Source organism: Poecilia latipinna, unplaced genomic scaffold, assembly GCF_001443285.1.
Source record: "Poecilia latipinna isolate Pla-1442-1.1 unplaced genomic scaffold, P_latipinna-1.0 Scaffold158, whole genome shotgun sequence".
In the NCBI taxonomy this organism is placed as follows: Eukaryota; Metazoa; Chordata; class Actinopteri; order Cyprinodontiformes; family Poeciliidae; genus Poecilia; species Poecilia latipinna.
This window is the reverse complement of record NW_015112774.1, coordinates 35,684-57,459: the sequence shown is the minus strand read 5'-3', so window position 1 is coordinate 57,459 and position 21,776 is coordinate 35,684. Positions and strand designations below refer to the sequence as shown.

At 39.8% G+C, this 21,776-nt stretch overlaps 1 protein-coding gene across 4 annotated transcripts in view; it reads left to right on the top strand.

Moving 5' to 3' along the window:
* vps13b (vacuolar protein sorting 13 homolog B) overlaps window positions 1–21,776 on the top strand; it is a 311,731-nt gene that overhangs the window by 266,234 nt on the left and 23,721 nt on the right. For all 4 annotated transcript variants that reach the window (XM_015029616.1, XM_015029614.1, XM_015029612.1 and 1 more), the window contains 5 exons: window positions 10,070–10,225; window positions 11,725–11,994; window positions 13,688–13,771; window positions 14,695–14,870; window positions 18,579–18,749. In XM_015029616.1, the coding sequence (XP_014885102.1) occupies window positions 10,070–10,225; window positions 11,725–11,994; window positions 13,688–13,771; window positions 14,695–14,870; window positions 18,579–18,749 (857 nt within the window). The remainder of the gene's footprint in view (window positions 1–10,069; window positions 10,226–11,724; window positions 11,995–13,687; window positions 13,772–14,694; window positions 14,871–18,578; window positions 18,750–21,776) is intronic.

The window sequence follows — 21,776 nt, the reverse complement described above, 5'->3', positions numbered from 1 at the left end:
TTTTTATCTCTTTTTTTTTTCAAACTTATATTCATTGCCTAACACACTGATGTCAAGTATAAGATCCTTAGTAAATTTTTACAAAATGAAACTTATATAATTTGAGTACTTACTTATATTGTATGAAATAAATGCAAAAGTGGCCATTTTCAAGAGTAAATCATATATGCCTTATATTGTACAATATACAAAACATATACTGAAGACAATATAAGGCTTGTTTTTTTATATATATGTGTATTCTATTTTTCTTTATGGGATTCTTCCTCACTGTAAGTAGAAATGGTATTCAAATCAAAATATATAAGGCTAGAGCTAATCGCAAATCCTTAATAAATAGGATCCTTTCATCTTTCATCAGAGAGATGAAAAGATTTTAAAAGCTGCTCAACCTCTGGGTGGCATCAACTAACTTGCTCACTCTCTGGTTACCTAGCAACAATCCGTTGAGTACCTCGCTCAGCAGCAGTTTCATGTCATAACTGCTTAAAAATAAAAAACAATGGTGTGAAGTGAAAACTGTACAATACAGGAAAGGTCATGGCAACAGTTTGGCAGTATTTCAGATATTGAAAAGAAAAAAACTAATTCATAATCATTGACAGCTTTTTCAACATTATGGTCCAGCCCTAATCAGAGACTGACCAAAGGAAGTTGGTGAAGTGTTTTAATCTACCAAGCTGCCATGTAACTTAGTTGCGTAAATAAATGTGTATATTTGAGAAGCTATTTGGTAGGTGAGTATAATAATATCCAATTACTTGTATTTATAAGTATTGTAAAAGTTTCGCCTGCTCTTTCAAGCAGACACAATGATAGGATGACCTAACAACACTCAGTCTGTTGAAGAAAGGCAAAAACCTCCCACCAGCTCCTGTCAGGTAGTTGGCTCTTCTCGGCGCTCCATTTTATTCCATCACACAACAAGGAAGCAAAGGTGAATGATTTATTAGCCCTGCAGTTCCTGTTGACGATGCCGTCCTGGTTTCAGCACCATGGACAGTACCGTGGTGCTGGGTAGTGGTCCAGAAGCAGAGTCACAAAACTGTAGTACCTTTAATGACGTTACAACTCATGACTCCTGGGGGAACCAGCGCTGGGGTTCCATGTACTGGGATCAGAATAATGTGTTTTGGTTGCAAAAAGAAAAAAGAAAAGATTGGAAAATTACCGTAGCACACATGCACTTAGTTTATGGATATATTTTTTATTGAATGAACATGATGTGGAGGTATGTTTTCTATATGTTCCTGGACTTAAATTACATTACCCAGTCTTCAGCTTTGTGGTTGGAGGTAGCTGTGTGGGGTCAAGCAATGATTAATTTCTTATTTAGGAGGAGAGCTTGTGGTTTTGCTACATGGTAGCAGGCTTTTCTGTTGTCAAGTGTTACAATGCATTATCAAACAAGGGAGGATATCAATTGCATACATGTTGTCTGAGTTAGACTGCAGTCTGCCCACAGTGGAAGCACTGGAGTTGCGGTCATGGCATGAGCAGCTGAGGTCTCCCCTGCAGTGAGCTGAATGGTTCTGACTTGAACTTTGTGTCCTGACTATGTGACAGGAAGATCAAAAGGGTGATATTTAGGAGGTAATTTATCTGAAAATGAAAAAATATGGAAGTGTACATCACATACAGGAAGTCTCCCTCAGTTGTGTTCATCTTGGTTGGCTGTTTTATCTTTCTTTTTCTCCCCAGACTGTGACTATGTGTCTGTCCTTCTGAAGGTCTTTGACCACTAATTCTGTTATTCTCCTTCTATGTGGTTTTCAAACCTCTCTCCCCTCAGACAGTGAGACAGTGCTTCTTTTGTCAAGCCTCTTTTGGTTGATGCAAGCACTTGCTCCTTCTGCGTATCCTGAAGCCCTGAAGGCCCTCGCACGTCCACCATGCCTTAGCAGAAACCAGAGGAGCGATGGAACAATGTTAGCCAAGCATAAACCTCTTAACATCCCCCTGTCAACAATGGACCCACACAATGTCTTTTCTCTGTACCTTCTTCCAGTTCCCAAACCGCCTCTTAGACTTGCAAATCTTGACTTTGATGTTGCGCAGCTTTTTCTTCTCTTGTCAGAAAGAGAGCGCTAAGGAAGAAAAGGCATTGTAGACAGCTGTGAAAGCCACCATAATCCCCTCGTTTTACACGGGTTAGCCCTTTCTGTCTCAATGCTGTTCCTTTGCTCTGTCTTACTATTCTTTGTCAGAGTAATTTTTTTTTATTTTATTTTAAAGGCAAAGCAATCCATATTCTTTTGTTTTGCTGTCTGAATCTCAACCTGCTTCCAATTTGTTAGGTGGGTAGCTAAGTCCCTTGTCCCAGAGTAATTTCACTAGACATGACCAGGCCTCTGCTTCACATCTCTGTTCTTTTCATCTGCGCCTGTGTAACATTAAATAAGATTGCCAGTACAGAGACTCCTCAAACTATTTTTAAGCTGTCAGTGTTTGACACTGAACTCACATGATTTTAATAAACCATCAAAGATGTGTCTGAACTGTTTGGGCTTTTTTTTTTTACTTTTTTGGGGGGGGAGAGACTTGTGAGCAATGCTACTGGTGTTGTTTATACCTCCACATGTCCGTAAATCTCAAGACTCCTATTATTGTTTGAATGAAATAGAAAGAATAAACGGTAGTAATGGATAAACAACCGATGACCACGGCAGCTTTGCGCCATCTGCGCAGCATCCAGGATGGCTGATTACATTCTCACAGCGGACAGACGCATAATTTGTGTTTTTGTGTACTGCAGCACATTCCTGCCTGAGGACAATAGATGGATAGCGGTTACAAGAGGCAGGACTGACTCAGTCTGTCTGCAGGAGCCCATGGGTTGGAAGCATAAATCCCCCGTGTCTCTCGCTGCGTCTGTGTTTAATGTAACACTCATTATTAAAGCTGAAATATGAGCTATTCCCAGTAAAAGCTAAAATGACCTTCTGTTCACCAGGAAGTTAACAGTCATTGCTTAACTTATGACCGATATCCCTACTGTCTTTTACAGGGAAATCTGTTAGTAATAACTTTCTACAGGGATCAGATCAAGCAATGAGTAAAGGCAGCAGGAGTGACATCGTCCACATGATGTGCGTGGTTGACTCAGTCCATGCGACTCAGAACTGAGGTGCGGTTGATGTTTCTCTGAAATTAACACCATTTCTTAATGTTCACAGTGTCATGTTTGGATTGGGTCTCCATGACAATCGCAAATCTCGGGTTTTGGGGTTTCAGAGAGTTCATATGGTACTCATTTGATGTTTTAGACCATTTATTACTCCAATGTGATTTTTTTTGTGGAATTTAATTTAATCAATCTGTCCATCAGATATTTTGTTTGTTAGGCAGGTGTTCTCTGTTACTTTCAGATTAGTCACAAGTTTTGTGCAGTGTTTGATTTAGAAACGGACGTCAAGGCTTTACCACGGCAAAGCGCTCAGAAATACTTGTAGACTCTAAAGTACATAACCATAAATGATGCTGGTAAAATGCATAAAATGCTACGTTAGTACAGTCATATATATTACATGTAATGCACGTCATATGTTGGCAGTCAGGTGTATGTTGAGGTGGGCCAAAAAAACTGTGGTGCCGGAACAAATTGGGTTAGGAATCTATTTCTATATTTCTATACAACAGGGATTGAATTATAATATGTACAGATGGAATATATTTTACAGTTTCTAATTGTTCCATGAGTGGACGTTTTAGCAAATGTATCCTGATACCAAACTGTGCAGCGTGTCAAACCTTAAAAATGCCAAAGAAAAAAAGAAAACCAAGAGCTGCATTTTAAACTCGGTACATGACATGAAAACGCTGGTTAAGTGTTGGGGGTCCAGCTTAGGGGACTTTCATAAAATCAGATACTAGCAAATATTAATACACCAATGTAGCCGGTCAGATTTTGACAGCATGAAACATCAAAATGTTTCATATGTTTTCCATTGTGTAAAAAATACTGGTGGGGTGCAATTAGACAAAGATGTTGTAATTATGAATGACTCTTATTCCCTTTTTTTTAATCCAATACTGATATTTGACACAATACACAAACTTTTTCAGTTTCAATACATTTTGGTTAATGGCTGATTCAATAAAATTGTAAAAAATTGGATTATGACAACACATGATCATTTAATGGCAGCTGGAATTTTGTGCCTTTGCTTTCATGCAGTGATTCAGCCAAGTAGCGATGCACCCATATAGAAAGTCATTATTATTGTCATAAATATAGCTTTTGGTATATTACCAGTGTGTATGGATATGCATACATGTATAGACACACACTTTCTACACCATTAAAAAAATAAACACACTGCTGACATTGCTTCTCTCCTTCAATTAAAGCAGAGAAGAAGAAAATGAAGGAAGAAGGAAAAACGATATTAGAAATTGATTTGCATACATTTTGAATGGAACAGGATTTGTCTCTTTTAGATCCATATTCAGAAGCCTCTCTCTGTCACTCTTTACAGTTGCTACATTTTAGTTGAAATTGGACTTTGGGAATCCTCCACACATAATTGCATTTTCCTTGACACCTCATACATCCATCTGAACCAAAAGTCAAAGTAAAACCAGAAAATGTTCTGCTGGCATTGCAACACTAACACATGTTCACTTGTTTTTCTTTTTCTTAACCTCATCAGAACATCTCAGTCCATCACCGATATTCTCCGGTTTTAGATTTTAAGCGCCGGACCATTCTGTAACGTTTACTCTTAAAGTTGTGTTCATCGTGTTCCTGTTATCCGGCGCTGCTTGTTCACATAACCTGGTAATGGATCTTGCGCACTAAATTCGGCACCGGCTCTGCTGTACTCTATAAATCTGTTTATTGGTATTGTATGCTCTGTGCAACAGCGGCTTAGCGAAGTGCAGGAGGAAGCAGCCGGTCAGCCTGGAAAGCGAGCTGCTCTGCATGCTCCACTCTACTCTCTGAATCATAGGCTCTGATCATAATTTTTTCCCAATATTTTTATTTTGTCTCTTCCCCTGTGTCTCACTATACAAATTCAGTTCTGTTGCCAGTTTTAACACAAGAAAAAAAAAATCACAGATCTCGGATGTCGCCAGTATTTACTTTATTCAGAGACACAGAGCACGCTGCCATCTGTGTTGCTTTCAGTTTAGCTGAAGTTCACCACACAGCCCCACTGTAGGTACACCAAACATTGTTTATGAAGTGCAAGCTCCCCGCTAAGGTTCAAACGGACCTTAAAGGGCACACTACATACCTCACCGATCATTATGCGCTGCATTCACTTACACTGGGACATCTGATGTTTACTCATTTAAACGCTTATTTAGGTGGTACACGGGCTTACGTTCTACATTGCTATGAAAAAACTCATTTTAACTTTATTTAATATCGCAGCAAAGTTAGCAACAGTGTCGTCCCTCGTCCTGATCACACTCCTGCGCTCATCCCCACATTTGGCAATTCCCTCAGTGTCCCTCAGAAGTTCTTCCAAATTTGTCCAAGGGGGCGGAGTTATGATTTTATATCGGGTTTACTCACTTAACCCCACCCCTGAGAAAGTTTGAAAAACCTCAGCAAAGTGGGCGGAGCCGAGAGACACTGAAAGGCATAGCCGAGTGTGGGCAAGGAAAGCAAGACCGCGGTCAGGAGGAAAGAAAATCTGCAAGAGCTGTGACATGATTTTCCACCCGAACGCAGGGTTGAGTGACAAAAAGCCGTGTCGTTTTACACAGACAAGAGAATCTAACAGCATTAGTACAGTTCAACAGGAGTCCAGGTGTGAGATGGTGCTTGGCAAAATAAAAATGTCCAATTTCATGAAGAAGCACAAAGATAGAACCTTAAATGACCTATTTAGACAGTTTATCAGCACAAAAAAGTTAATTTACTGTTTAGTTCCACTTTAAATAGTCGTATTTATCTTGTGGCAGACCAAAATAAATACAGTAAACGAGGTAAAAAACATGTCCAAAAGCTCAGTGTCAGAGAGCTGCAACAAATGATGGCATTTTAAGATTACTCAGTATCCAAAACAATAGGATGCTGTTTACATGTCAACCACTTTTTTTTGTTTTTGGTGGAGGCCGGGAAAAAAAAAAAAATTTTTCTGTGTCCATCATCGAAAATGTAAGCATGCGAAGTTTGCTTAATTCCACAAGGATTTCACCTGGAACTATGTGCTTCTGGCCAGATGATATAAAGATGATGTTTGGCAACAAACACGTGAAACAAAAAGATGAATATATGGAAAAACACATCACGACCCTTTCGGTGTGGTGGAGGCTCCGTGGTGCCGTTGCCATGTTTTTCTTCCAAAGGTCCTGGGAATCTTATTAGAGCACATGACATCATGAACACTTTGAAATAGCAAAAAGACACGTTAAATAAAAATCTTGTGGACTCTGCCATAAAACCCGAAATTGTTTGTGACTGAAATGTTTGACACAAGCCTTCCTACACGGACATCGCAGTCCTCTGACATAAATCCACCTTACCTTTGGGGAGAGTTGAAAAGAGCGGCTGTCGAAAGTATTGAAAAAGCACTGAATGGGTAAATTTGTACCAAAAACAAATTATTTCCTAATGCAACCCCCCCCACCCCCCTCTGCCGGTGCCGCGGCCTAATAAATATGTTCTCAATTTAAAGGGATTGTTTAAACATGTCAGTGTGATATTATGCTGCCACAGTAAAAAATGGGTTTATTTTAAGACTTAAGCTTCACCAAGGATGCCAGTAGGTGTAAAGTACACTATTATTTTGGCAATTAAATAACATTTTCTAATGTGTGTTGAGTGACTAAAATAACTTAGACTGTATTTGCCTACAGAGAATGTTCTCTTTAGGGGGAATGGGAAAAACAAAACAAAAAAAAAAACATCTCTCCTGAAAGTAGCAGCCCTGAAACTTAATGTCCACCACAAATCAACCTTATCGCAATCTTTCTCCTGGGATTAAAGGGATATGAAGAAAGATGGAAGTTTTTATTTCACACTCAATAGAAAACCTGGGAAAATATTGTAAGAGATATGCTTTTAGTTGGTTTTGGAAGCCAAGTGTGTACCGCAGGCCAGCTGCTGCGGGTGAGTGTAGGAGTCTTCGAAATATTTCTAAGCAGAGGAGATTAGAATTCAACTAGCATTGGATGTTACGACTGTGGAGCTAAAATGGTTTTTAAATGATTAATAAAAAACACAACGTTGTACAGAGTGTGTATCAGTATTTTTACAATGTTTTTGTTTCACATCAGTCTTACACCATAGTTTGTGTTTGGAAGAAAAAACAAGATCATTTAAACGTATTTTAATCAGTTTCTCCCTTTTCTCATTCCATACTTTAAAATCTATACAACATGGGTGTGCTGTGGTGGCGCAGGGGTTAAGCACAACCCACATATGGAGCATTAGTCCTCAACGTGGCTGTCACAGGTTCAATTCCTGACCTGGTGACCCTTGCCACATGTTTTCCCCCTTCTTTCATTACCCATTTTCCTGTCAATTCACTATTAAATAAAGGTCACTAGAGTCAATAAAACCTTTAAAAACAATCCATACAACCTAAAGCCAAAGTACAAATATAAACCAGCTTAAAAAAACTGTTTAAAAAGGAGCTTATTGGGAAATATGTTGTATAAGGTGAGTGTTTCAAAGACCAAAAATGTCATTGATTATGTTAAAAATGTATTAATAATTAGACATTCAATGTGAGATGTAAGTGTCATGTAAAGTGGAAATAATTTAAGTTTATCTGGTGTATAGAGATTTAAGTGTTTATAAGTTAATGGGTATTAGAGAGTCTTGCTTCTACCTGCTTCTTTTTGAACAAATCATGTAAAATTGTGTCAATTGGGCATGATGATTTGTTTTAATTAAATTTTTTTTTTCTTGTTTTTATTTTTGTCTGTTCGAAATGAATAAATAAAATGAAGTTACATGGACTACGATTAAATCGCTGCATTTCATCAACAGAAGTAATTCAGTAACTATTTATGTGACGTCAATTAAGTAATTCTTCAAAATATCCTTCTTTTTCTGAATGAATAATAAAGTGTGAGGCTGGGGATAAAGAATGTGCATACATATGGCTGACTGGTTTTCTCTGTGTACGTCACAAAGAGCCAAAACAGCTTCTTATTTTTCATTCTTGTTGTCCTACGTGTTCAGTTCATCTGTGTCACCGCTGCTTTTTCTTCCACTGCCTGAGTCAGGGCAGAATTAGCCGAATTAAAACAAAAGCAGCAGTCGCTGTTTGAAGTGTGAGCAGCGACGTTATTATGACTTCTCCCTTAAAGGTCAAGTTGAGCCACAGGCACGATAGAGTCTGCAGAGGCTCGGGGAGGAAGGTGAAGGGGGGTTTGAGAAGTGTTGAAATAACAAATCTGTTCTCACAGATGGCGCTCCGGCTACGCTGGGATCTCCACTGGATCTGCCTGCTCCACATTTAAAACAAACTTTACACTGTAATGCTGAGGTGAAGTCAATACCCTTTAATCCGATTTTCATCCCAAAGGGGAAACAGGACAGGTTCCTTCTCGTTGGCGTCAAACCGTTGGCCAAGAAACTTGGAACAAAACAGCAGAAAATCCCACGTTACAGTTTTTTTTTTTAAACTTTCCCTTTAGCCGTCATAATCCGAACCGGTCGTGGTTGTGAGGCCGCTGTTGGCGGAGGGAGCTGAGGGTTGCCCCACCCTTGGGCTTAACCTTAACCTGCACCACCTGGCTGTTTACACTCCTCTGCCACTTGCTCCACGAATGCATCCTGTGAGAAATTGAAGTCATTCCTACACAGCCAACACTGACGGAGAGCGATCCTGCAGAAAGCCAGCGCAGGCATTGATTAAGAATGTTATTGTAAAGAAATCTGTCTTCAAACAGAGAGGAAAGGCTGCAGTGGAGAGAAACATAGAAGGTCCTGACCAAGGTCCTAACATGCTCTTTCACCTCCAGGGTAATTTGTTTTTCTTAAAGCAGATTGGCTAAATGTTCGCCACATTGAAGCAATGACCTGAAGTGTAAATGTTCAGAACAGTTTTTCTTTTTTTTCTTCTGTTTTGATCTGGTCGCTAACTTTCTGTTAGCTTATTGAGCCTGTAAACCCCCGTCATCTCTGCTTGTCTTTTTAGATTCATTGGTATTCTTTGTCTTTCTCCTGGTCTGTCCACCTCTATTTTTTTCTTAGGTTTGACATTGTCTTGGCAGAAGGGCTGACAGAAAAAGTTCATTGAGGTTAAAGGTCAGGCGCAGGGCCTCAGGAGGGAACGGCGCTTCAGATCTCCCTGCATATTTATGATTCTGCTCCTGTATTATTACCATAATCTTATGACAACATTCACATTGTTTGACAAATGAGAGTTTTTGTCTTGTGGTGTTTAGTGAGCTGTGGTGAAAAGTGGATAGATGCTCTCTGATTGACCTCGGCATAGCAGAGGTGTGATGGATTGCTGACCAGTTCCTTTGCCTTTTTGCACTTTGTGTTTACAGAAAAAAAAAAAGTCTGCAGAAATGTGCAGCTGAAACTCTTGCAACATGGATATTGTGCAACAGAAAGTGCAATTAAAACAGTGGTCTTCATCCAGTACAGATGTCTTGCAGCTTTGCTTAATTTGATCCCCGTTTGCCATCTTGAGACCCACAATACAAGGAGTTTTATGGAAAATGGTTGGCATTTCGTCACCACTCCACACTGGTTTGGGATGTGAAAAAGACAGGAAAGCATCTGTTTATTGCTGTCATTTTGTGGCTGCGTGTTTACACCCAGCCACACACATTGATGGCCTCCACAGAGCAGCGATGGGTATCTAGCCGAAATGACGGAGAAGAAGTGCCTCTGATTTAAAATAGCCTCCACATCCAGGCGCACAAACACAGACGGGGCCTGATGATGATGTTCCACCCCGGCTGGTTTCCACCAGCTGCTTTAATGTGTGCAACCTTCTGTTTCTGCCGCCGCCGACCGCAGCGAGCCTACCCGCACAAAAATGATGCAAACAAAGACTCGTTTTTATTTTATTTTTTGTGTCTTTTGAGAAAAACTAATGTGTGTTTTCTGGTTGCCTTGGTTTTTTTGGGCTTGTATTTTTTTTAGCTGTTGCACATCTGCATCGAGGGCTGGGGCAACTGGCGCTGGTCTGAGCCATTCAGCGTGGACAACGTCGGGATGCTGCTCCGGACCATTCAGTACAAAGGACGCACTGCCTCCCTCATCATCAAGGTGCTGCAGCTCAACGGCGTCCAGAAGCAGGTACTCTTTACTCCCATTTCCCATCCTCCCCCCCAAAAAAACTTAAATAAAGCATTTGCAGCACAAGCATGCCGTAAGTTTACATCAAAGTTTGAAAACATCAAGAACATAGATGTCAGATCCCAGCGCCAAACCACGGAGGAAAATCTCTGAAATAAAGAGCAACAACATGTTTGTAGGATTATGCAGAGAGCCTGGCGTCTGTCCAAGTCCCCTCGTCAGGATTAGCCACTTTAAACCCGCCCTCTGTTTGCGTCCCGTGATTTAGTAGTTGCTTAGCTAACAACTGAATGTTTTCTGTTTTTGTCAATTTGTTGTCATCTGTTTTGCAGTAATAAAATGTGTCCCATCAATCCCCACAGAGGATCACAGGGGAATCAAAAGCCAGATCACAGAGCAGCCAGCCGCCTGCTACAAAGCAGGGCTGAATCATGTCTGAGTTTTTCCTGCACACATGCAGGAGAAAGTCATGAAAACGCAGAGATGCCGTAGTCGTGTTCATAGTAGTGACAGTTTGTTATGTGAATGCTGTAAAGTGTCAAACATCTCCCACTCATCCTGGAGATGAAGCAGACTTTTCCGTTCGCACTCATTTTCCTTCACAGTCCTTATCTTTGAATAAATCTGATCCCTTCAGCCACAACCAGACGCCAACATATAACCAACCCCGCAGCGCTACAGCAGTAGCTTTGACAGATAAAGTAAATAACTACATGCGTGAGAATTGGTCAGCTTATATTTTCTTCTGATTATAATGTTTGGTCTGTGTAGTGTCGCAAACTGCAGTTGTCTCAGTGAGAGAGCTGCCACTGATTTTAGCTCATTCTGATTGGTCTATAAGACTGCAATATAAAAAAATATACAGCATATAAAAGGGCTGCCACTAACGATAATTTTGTTATCGATTAATCAGACAGTCGGTGATTAACTGATTAGTTGGACAAAAAAAAAGTAAACATTCTGCAGATTTTTCATACTAGCCTTTTTTTATACAATGTCAGAAATGCATGAAAAGATGTAATAAACCCCTCATTTTCCTTTTAAAATAAACAAATTACATTTAATTGTCTAAAATGCAACGACACAGCTTGATCATTTGTAGCGAATGTTGCTTAATAAAAGATTTTTTTTTTTTTTTCCATCAAACTTTAACCGGTTGAAACTAAAACTATGCCACTTGAGTTTTGGATAAAACATATTTGCAGACAAAGCTTTTTTTTATGTTAAATGCATTATGCATATATTTTTGTACAGTTTTGGCTTAGTTACTGCTCTGACTGTGTTGTTCTTTCAGCAAATGGCCTTTTTTTACTCCAGTTAACGATTAATTCTTTGCTAAATTAATTGATGATAATTTCGATAATCCATTCATCAGGATTAATCCAATAAACCGTTTCAGCCCCAATATGTGATCTACATGTCTTTACTTATAAGATATATAATTTTACAACATGGGTTCTGTTGTTAAGGCCAAGTGTGTCTTTTAACTTTTCTTGCAGATAATAATCTGCGGACGGCAGGTGATGTGCAGCTACCTGACGCAGGACATCGAGCTGCGAGTTGTTCAGCACTACGTGGGAGCCAATGGTCAGACAGTGGTCAGAGAGCACTGTGACTGCCTGGAAGCAGGGGCTAAACTTCCCTCCTACGTGCTGGAAGACGCAGAGATGACCGAGCTCTGCATGAGAGCGCGCGGAGACGAAGACTGGTCGCAGGACGTAGAGCTGGAGCGGAGGGAGAAGGGCAGCAGCAGCAGCTCTGTTGTTCAGGTAGATCTACACTAAATGACTCGGATCCATGGGATTCTGATGTAACTGAAATATCTGGCTGTTTTGTGGAGTTAGAGGCAACACTTGCTTCCATTAGAGTTCTTTTCTTAGATGGACTAATTGGTTTATTCTGAACGATGGAAAAGTGCCATTGTACCGACTGCAGCCAATGCTTTGTGCTCATAATATCCAAATGTGGTAGCCAGACACAAAAAAGCATACATACAAACACTGCACACACCAAGGCTAGCTCTCTGTCCACACGCATGTTTGGAGCTGGTGGACTGGACCACCAACTGTGGCCGGATCCTCCTCTTCTGGGTGGCCGGAGTTGCTGAGCTTCCATGTTGCTGCTCACTGTTAGGAAACAGATTGAGATCTTCCCCTCAGATAGGCTTACAAAGGCCCTCCGGCCCATAACCTGACCATGTTGAGAGGTAGAAAACACAGTTTATGCTCTCTCATAACAACACTAACCATAGACAGGAAACACTAGCTGATATGTGGGCACACAGAAAGGTTTTGAAGGCACTTTCGCACCGCTGGATCAACCCCAGCTCCAGCTCCGCTCTCCCTGCTCTTTACTTTTCCTGTGTGATTTCTCCTTTAACTTTTCCTTTTCTGTTTTTTTTTTTTTTGAATTAGGAATATAAAGTTAAAAGCTTTTCCAGCTTCTAAATGTAGGTCTGAACATCTCTGACTGAAATTATCAAAGACTAGAGATAAATCCAGATTAGAAGATGGTTCCATTAATCAATCCCACACTCTGACCGACTCATCCATCTTTTAATTAACACTTTTTACCTGTTGCATCAGGCTTGTCCACCTGTCTCACCCTCTTATGCCAGCATTTGTGTTTTTTCTCATTTTTCTCATTTGTCTGACCGTGTTTTTCATCGCCTCTGAGGTAATGTCTTTCCTTTGCCTCTCATTCATCTCCTTTTTTTGCATCTTTCCTGCCGCTGTCCTGTAGTTCTAACAAAGCACAAAAGGTTATCATGATCTTATTTGGTTGTTTTTCACCAGATCCGGTCTATATATCTGTTTGCCAAAGTTTCACCCCCTCAACCCAACAAGGCAGTTATGCAAAGCCTCGTATATTAAGCCTGAAAGCTCTCTGCTCTCTACTCTCTGTGCTCCGCTGTGCTGTCCCCGGCACTAAATGAAGTCCCCTGTCTGTCATAAATTGGACCACTTGTAATGCATCTTGGCATCTCAGTGCTTTAATGAGAAGTAAGTGGGACAAAGACCAGTGAGACTTGAAGAGCCCTCAGCTTTTTGTCGGGTACATTCTCAGCTTTTAAATCTTGTTGGACTTATACTGCCTCTAATACCCCTTTATCTGGCACTAGCAGTTGTCTGTCGCCTCAGCCTGTATATCGCATTAGGGAGGCTCAATGTTTTACAACTGAAGGAAGCCAAGAAACAATGGTTCTAAGGACAAAACATCATAATGCAATACTGATGGAGGACTATAAACATGGAGGCGACTAATGCATCTATTTCCATGCAGAAACAATAAGAAACATGTTGATCTTTAGTCCCTGTGATTAGTCTGAACTTGTTGCAGCCATGGTAAGACATTAGAGGTATCACACATACTAGATCTTTCCAGTGGCAGCGGGGCTGGTTTAAATTATGCTTTGTAATAAGAAAGGACTTTAATTATAAGAACAGATCTGTGCTCTTTCAGGTGGCCTGTTCCAGCGGCTCGTTGCTTTACGTCTGGTGTACTCTGATTGCCGTTGAGCCGGACTCACACATGCAGCAGAGACTGGTACGTAGTGCACAGCATCACACTCTTTCATGTTTGTATTTGAATTTGCTAGTATTTAATACTTTGGATGGAATAGCTTGTCAACATATAAGCAATTTCACCCTGAGGATCAATAATGTATATTCTATTCTAGTCAAGCCTTTGTACCACATTGTGACACAAATTTAAAATTTAGTCTGACATTCTATTAATTTGTGTTTCAGTCAAACATTTGATTTGTGCTCTACTGCCATAACTGCAAACAATTAATGTGACTTTAACAAATGATGGCAAAAAATCTATTATGTAAAAGATATTTTAAAAAATATAGTGTATGTGAATATATAAATATTATGTTTTGTTTTAATAAAAGGCATAAGAAATTGTGAGATCCAACATACCATGTGTCTAAGAATTTCACTTTCACGTATGATACGATACGATATGATACAATATGATATGTTGGGCCGCGCTTGACACTAAATGGATATTATTTTAACTCATACCATGCATTTTGCAGTGATATAATTGTTGTTAGATCTGTATATTTTGTTTTTTGCAATGGTTTGTCAGGGTTTTTTGTCTCTCTTTCTGCAGGTGTAGAAGCAGATTTCTAGGGTGTTGTATTTTCTATGCTCTTCTTTACTCTTCTCCTTCTTTCGTCTGAAACCGTTCCCCCACCTTTCCTTCCTCCTTTCTTTTATGACTCCATGTCTATTACATTTGAAAAAAATCCAAAGCGCTTCCCTATAAAGTTTTATAATCAGTGGAGTATTATAGTGAAAGCCTCCCCTTGACACTCATACAGCAATTGTGAGAGCTACCCTGCCGGACAGGACGCCTTAAAAATAATAATAATTGTGTCTTCTCAACTGATCAGCTCCTCTTTTTAGCTTAAATTTGCACAGTGATGCTTTCATTTTTCCAAAACTCTCTTCTTTCAGGTGATTTTTAGTCCACTTTTTGTCATGAGGAGCCACTTGCCAGAGCCACTAGTTGTCCACATAGAGAAAAGGAGTCTGGGACTGAAAGAAACTCAGCTAATCCATGGACAAGGCCACCAGGAACCCCTTTTAAACACCGAGGCAGAACTTACCCACCACCTCATTTTCCAGGCCAGGTAATTAAAATCAGATTTAATACTATTGCACAAAACATTTGAGTGAAAAGTCTGTTTAATGGTTATTATGGTTGTCAAATACTTACTAATCCAAAACTTATATTGTTTCAACTATTTTATGCCTAAAGAATATCATAGGAGTTGAACATTTTGTAACTATCTCGCACAGTGGAACAAAAAAAATCTGTATGTTGAACAAAACGCTCACGTAGCCTTACACCTAGAGGTACAACATAGATCTGTCAAACACTCATAACGAACCAATTCCTACTTTCAAATAGGCAGCTTCCTTTCCTCTTTCCATCACTCATACCCGCTTCGGAGCCAGCAGAATGTACTCACAGGACAATTTAGTTCTTTCAGTGCATGATTGTCTTAAATCATGAGTGACTAGCTCATACAGCTGCAAGGGAAACAGCGACTCTGCTCTTTTAATAGGTTTTTGGTGTGCCTACATGCAGCAAAAAGTCAAACCCTTTGCAGCACATTCTGCTCTCTGTGAGCCATTAATGAAGACATGATCCATGAGAATCTGCGCACATTTCAGGGGAGCAGTAAGCTGTCTTGACTGCAGCTGTGACACAGCTCTAACTGCAGCATGTCAGGTTGGATCGTAATTACACCTCACTTAGACATGAGCCATAGCACAGAGCAGCTGACCGTGTGTTGTGTGTGTGTCTGTGTGCATACGCACACAGATGTGTAGGGGAAGAGTATGTGTCCTGTATCTGTGTGTGGTCCATGTATGTGTTGGTTAGCTAAGTGCTAGTGTAAGTGTGACATTTACGGTCAAAGCTTGTCACATACATCACTGTTACTTTGTCATAGTTTGTAAGTGCACCTTTGCACTTTCTAATCTTTTTCATATATTCATGTTTCCAGGCAGTTCTTCATAAAAAGTAATACAGTTGGTCTTAAAATCTAAGTTTATGGTCAAATCACATGTTTTCAGCAGCTACAAATCGTTAAATATTTGTCTCATTTGAAATAAATTAAATGTATGTATTTTAATTTATACTTTTTTAAAATTTATCACAGTGTTCAGGAACTTCTGATTTCTAATCCATGACTGCAAGTTTCCTGGGGACATAAACAAGAGGTGACACAGACTAGCATTTCTTTTAGCCAGTCACCACAAGGCTGGATGAGAGCCATCTTCAAAGCTTAGAGAGCTGCAAAGAGTGCCGCCTCATGGTTACCAAGTCTTATTAAGAAGTCACTAAAACCACCATTAGATGTTAAAAATGGGTTGTGGTGCCAGAAAAAAAGCCTTTGCTTTTGTTTTTAAAGGTTTCTTAAGTCCAAAGTTAGTAAAACAACACCTCTGGCCTGCATACGAGTCACTAAATAATACCTGGTTCAGCGTCAAGACCAATTTATAAAATAAGGGGGAAATTACTGCTTATGGGTGTGGTCTAGTTGAATGTGGGACTACTCAGTCTGACTAACTCAGAGGGTTGGTCAGTCAGATGTAGGTTGTGAGATAAACCAGCAAAATAGATTTCCTACAGATTTTTATCATGGTAAAACAGGTTTAGGAATCTCTGTACCTGACTAAATGTTAACCTTTCAGAGTAGGGAGTTAGCTGGGGAATGGAATTTGGACAATAAAAGATCTGAACCAAAGGATGAATATGTAGGAATACAGTTCATGTCCACTGTAAAGTGTGATGAAGTATCAATGATGATATTCATCCTTTTCTCCTCCAAAGACCTTGGAAATCTAGTGAACAGCATCACAAACTCCTTCAACTAAAAATCTTTTGAGTCAGCTAGCAAACTGAAAATGGGTCAACAAAACATTGATCCAAAACTTATGGCAAAACTTAAAGTTTTATCTGATGCATGATCTACCTTCTTCAAGCATCATTTTTCTAAAAATCCCAAAGGGAAAAGAGCATAAGAGGATACTCTGGATAAATCATCCATCTACTGATATGCTCTAACCTTGTGAAATGTTATTGGAGAAGATTAAGTACTGTCCTAAAAGAAGGTAATATCAGCAGGGGTTGTAGTAATTAAAGCACCAGTAATTCTATTAAAAACAATTTATGAAACAATTTTTTTCCCTCACTAAATAAATCTACTCACATTACATGTTTTCCTCCTTTTATTTTTGTGGTGCGAGATTATGATCTCGCAATAACGAGTGAATTTATTGTGTTGTTTTTGCTACTGATTAAAGTATTTGAACATCCATAATTCTTGTTATTTTATGCACCCTTGCAGAAAAATTATAGCTCTTTTGGTATCATTCGCCGGTAATGTGAACAAACAGGATAAATCTTTGAACGTAACCGACTGCTTCTGAGATATTTTTGTTAACTGTTGTATTTAGATATCTGGTAACAAAGTTTGTTTTGGTTTCAGTTGCAATAAAGAAACCACAGTGGGCATACTGTCCCTGGGAATATATTTGGCTGATGTTGTTTTACAGAAATCTTTTTCATGCGTGCAAAAAAACAAGCTTTGAAAAAAAAACCCAAGTGTCTTGTCTTTCTAGATTGCAACCACAGAGCTCCTTGTATTTACAATCCATCCCCTGTCTAAGCTGCTTTCAGACCGCACAAACTTACATTCTCTTCTTTGCTACCCCCCACCCCCACCCTCTGCCCAACTCAATCCATCGCTCATCCCTCTTCATCCTCTCAAACACACACTACAAGCCACAACTGTAAACATACACACATGTACACAGACACCCCCCCCCTCAACCTTTCAGCTTACCCTAAACCTCTATGATAGATCCAATCGTAAATGTTCACTGGTCAACAGCTCATCTTTCCATCCTGTAATTACACATACCTGTGGAGTTTAATGGACGAGGTAGGGAGCAGAGTTGCGGTCTGCAATGCTAGAGACACAGACAAGTCTTAACCAGAACGGTTTTGTCCTGTTCCTCTCATTCCAGCCGCCACATAAGAAAATGGTGGGTTAAAATCAGAAGTCCGTCCAGTTTCCCCCCTCAGGGGACCGCTCTGGATGAAAAGCTTCCTGTCAACACCTTGTCCCTCTCCTCAGTCTTGTTCCAGATCCATAAGCTGTAGCCCTCTGCATTCCCTTTATAGCACAATGGGCTCTGTTAACAAACTGCTGTTCTGGGTTATGGGGGCTTCTCTGCTGCAGCCAAGAAGAACTGGATGCTTCCCAGAGAAAGAGTAGATGCTATTACATTGTTTGGATTTCGGTTCTTTTTTTTTTTGAGTCCGGTCTATAATTGACCAACGAATGGAGATGAGGTATCCAATCGGATTATTTACTGCCATTTAGCTCTTTCTGTGATCTTTTTGAATTAGTGTTTGTAAGGCAAGCTGCATGTCACAAAAAAAAAATCTCTAACAAAAGACAGATTCCACCCACTTCAAGGTTCGAGGGTAAAAATGGAGTTTAGCCGAAGGTCGCAATGGGAACAGTTAGCTGCTGTCAGGAGATGTCTTGTTTTATATTGAAATAAAAGATTATTGCTGAATTGTTTCTGGCATAATGTAAGTAAACAAGCTTCTATGCCAGATTCGCAGAAACACACACACAGCAGCTTCTAGCTCTCTTTTCAAACAATGACTTATCATGAACTGCACCGAGCAGGAGATCAAGTGGGATCAGTCTATGCACTTTCAATGTTTTATGTAGCAAGACAGAAACGGCGTGTGTTTTGACAAGGAATCAAGGATCTATGATGATTCTTGAGTTTGTGCTGTTTTCCCTCAGGGAGGATAAGGATGCGTCACACTGTGCCGTACCCATCTCCACCGGTCTAATCAAACAGATAATGAACAAGACAGGGAATGAAGACAACCCGGAACACATCCTGGCTGATTTCTACGGCCCCAAGACCACCACAGACTCACCATGGCCTTATGTCACCAAGGACACTGACAGGTACGCCCTGCTGAACTTTGTTGTCTTCAGTTTTATTTATGTCAATTGAAATTCTAAACAAAGATCATCTGATGGCATCTGTTTGTAAGCTCTAGGTGGGTTGTTCTTGACATTGGGTGTTTGTTAATAGCACTTTGAAAAATATTCTAACATAAACCCTTTCTCCCTGGGCGTGCCTTTAACTGGATCTTTCCTGGTGAATCCCGGCCAGATTCATCTCAAATCCCACGTATTTTGTGGACCCACTTCAGGGGTGGTACAAGCCAGGTATTGCACGCAATCAATGTGATTGGCAGCAGACTGCATTCGTTGATTGCCCTGTGGGTTTACATCAACACTTTCACCATAGTTTTCAATCTTCAGCAAAACCATAGCAGTTGGTGAGACGGCTAACGGCAAATTGATAACTCTGGTCAAACCTCTTGGTTCAAACCTTTTTATCAATTGTGTCTGAGGAGCGCATACAGCGGGGATGGGGCAACCCGCAATGAAAAAATGTACCGAGAGATTTCGGAGAAACTGGCCGCCCAAGGGTACACACGCAAGATGACATCATCAGTGTTCCCACATTCACCCCCACCTTCCTGCCCATATTCACGCCCACGTAGTGAGGAACACACTGCCAATGGAGGCACACCCAGCTTGGCTAGAACCGAACCAGACATTAAATGGCTGGGGTGAGACTTGACAATGGAGAAGGGGCTTTAGAACGTTGTTGATCTATTGAAATACTTATTTTACCCAGATTCAATTCAGATCAAATTACTTCATTCTTATATATCCAGATTTAAGTATATAGAGTTCAGTTATAATTTTCATACTCTAGAAAGTCATTTGATAATTGAATGCTAGTTGGTAAGCAGTGATTTCTAGATTTGTGCTGTAATTCCTTCTAATTAGCAGGAATGTAGTGTCAGTGGAAAGGAAGGACTTCAACAGGAAGAAACCTCAGAGAACCGGCTCAGTGTCACCTGCTGCAGGTTAAGAGGGTAGAAATCAGACAATGTAAAACCAAAATTGAAGCATCAGTTATAAATTCTGGTGATTGTTCTAAAAATTACTGTCACAGTGTAATAAAGATTTAGATTTAAAAGCTTTCCATCTTCTCCGGGTGCCTGCTAAGACACCTAATGTGGAAAAGCCTTCCTCATCCACTTTTATTTGTAAACAGTGAGAAGCAAAAACAAATGCAGGGTGGAAATGAAAAACATGATGTATGTTTTAAGCTAGTTTCCCACTAATCACATCATCAGCGCTCACCACTTCAAGGCCCTTTAATACCTCATAACCCATCTAAGTCAACATCTATAATTCTTTTTCAGATTAATTGTAGTTCTTCTGTGGCAAGCATTAAATCTCAGATTTCATAATACTTTTCATCAAGACCCTCCACCACTGTTTTTTTTTTTTTTCAAATCACAAGATTCTTTTCGCATTCTTGCTGCAAAGTTGTGCAACCCTGCTTTTAATGAGGTCAGCCTCTTTTTATTGGTTACTTTGTTCACATAATAAAATTGTACAGTGCAATCTTCACACAAGGCTGTGCACCAAACTAGAGCAGCAGTCCAGAGATTCTGGATGTCTTTTTTTTTTTTTTTTACACACACAAACCACAAGGCCTTACCTTCAAGTTCAAGCGCTGCACTTTAGTGAGCATGTGTATTCTGCTTATATGCGTGCAATGGGATGAGTCTGCATGTACAATACACGGTGTTTATAAATGTCTCCGTGGAAATCATATTTTGTCACCAACTAGTCACATCTTGATAACAGCGGTAGGAGAGCCGACCACATGTTCCACTTCAGGCTTTAGACTACAAAGAGTCCCAGAGGATCTGTTGGACATCTGAGTCGTATGTCTGCCTGTGGTTTCTTGAAAATCTATTCGTTTTTTGCACACGCGCACACACACACACACACGCACGCACACACACACAATTTTGTATTCTTGTCCATATTAGAACTATGTATTGACTTAGATTCATTTCATTAACTGCATTTAAGCCTAACCCTTACCAGTACATTCCTAACCCTGGCTTAATATTAATTTGTACCTTATCTATAAACTTAATCCCTAACTATCACATTAGGACCAGGTTTTGGCCCCCATTTTCCAGAAAAGGTCCTAAATGGAACAGCTAAACAAACACACACACGTACCTTGTTGTGCAACATGTCCCTTTGAGTGGGCTGCTTTCTAATTTTGAGTGTAGGTTTTTCAGTATGTTAGGCTCATGTCCCTCATTCTGAAGGCAAAATGACTTTAATGTAACAGTACTGATCTATGAATGATCCAAGTCATTGTTTTGAAAGTCGCAAGTCTTTATCCTCAAATCAAGTCTGAAACAAAGACAATCAAATCAGAGTTAATCTTGAAATTCTAAGCCATCTCAAGTCTTAACAATGTTGCAATTATATGTTAATTGCAACATTAGGTTGCAATTAACATATAATTGCAACCTAATTATATGTAAAGTACACACTTTAAAAAAGTGTGTACTTTTTTAAATCTGTGGTTATCTCAAATTATTATGAAACATAATTTTAAAATTTAACCTCAATATTGTGGAGTTCGATTAAAGCCACAAATTAATTTGTGTATTTTAGTTTTTTAATACTTTAAGGTTTTTAGTTTGGACAGTTTAGTTGCAGCAGAAAATCCAAAATGAACCAAACTTACTTTTGTGAATACTTTGGTTTTTCAATGGTAGCGCATCGACTCTGCAATAATTAAATAAACATCTTGTAATGGCTGGACTCGGCTGCTGCGTTTTCTACATTTAAAATCCTCAAACTCCACTTTTGGGTTTTGACAGAAGCAGTTGAGAACATTTCTTTCAATTACCTTCTTGTGAGCTGTGTAATGTGATTTATGATCCCTGCAGTTTTCTGTCCTCAGCATTGAGGTCAACCACCTATTTAACCACACATAGCAACATAAATAGCAGTAAACGGTAAGGAAAAGCTGTTCCCAGTTTAGGTCCCATGTCACAGCAGAGAGTCTTTGAGGTGTGTGACAAGTTTGAG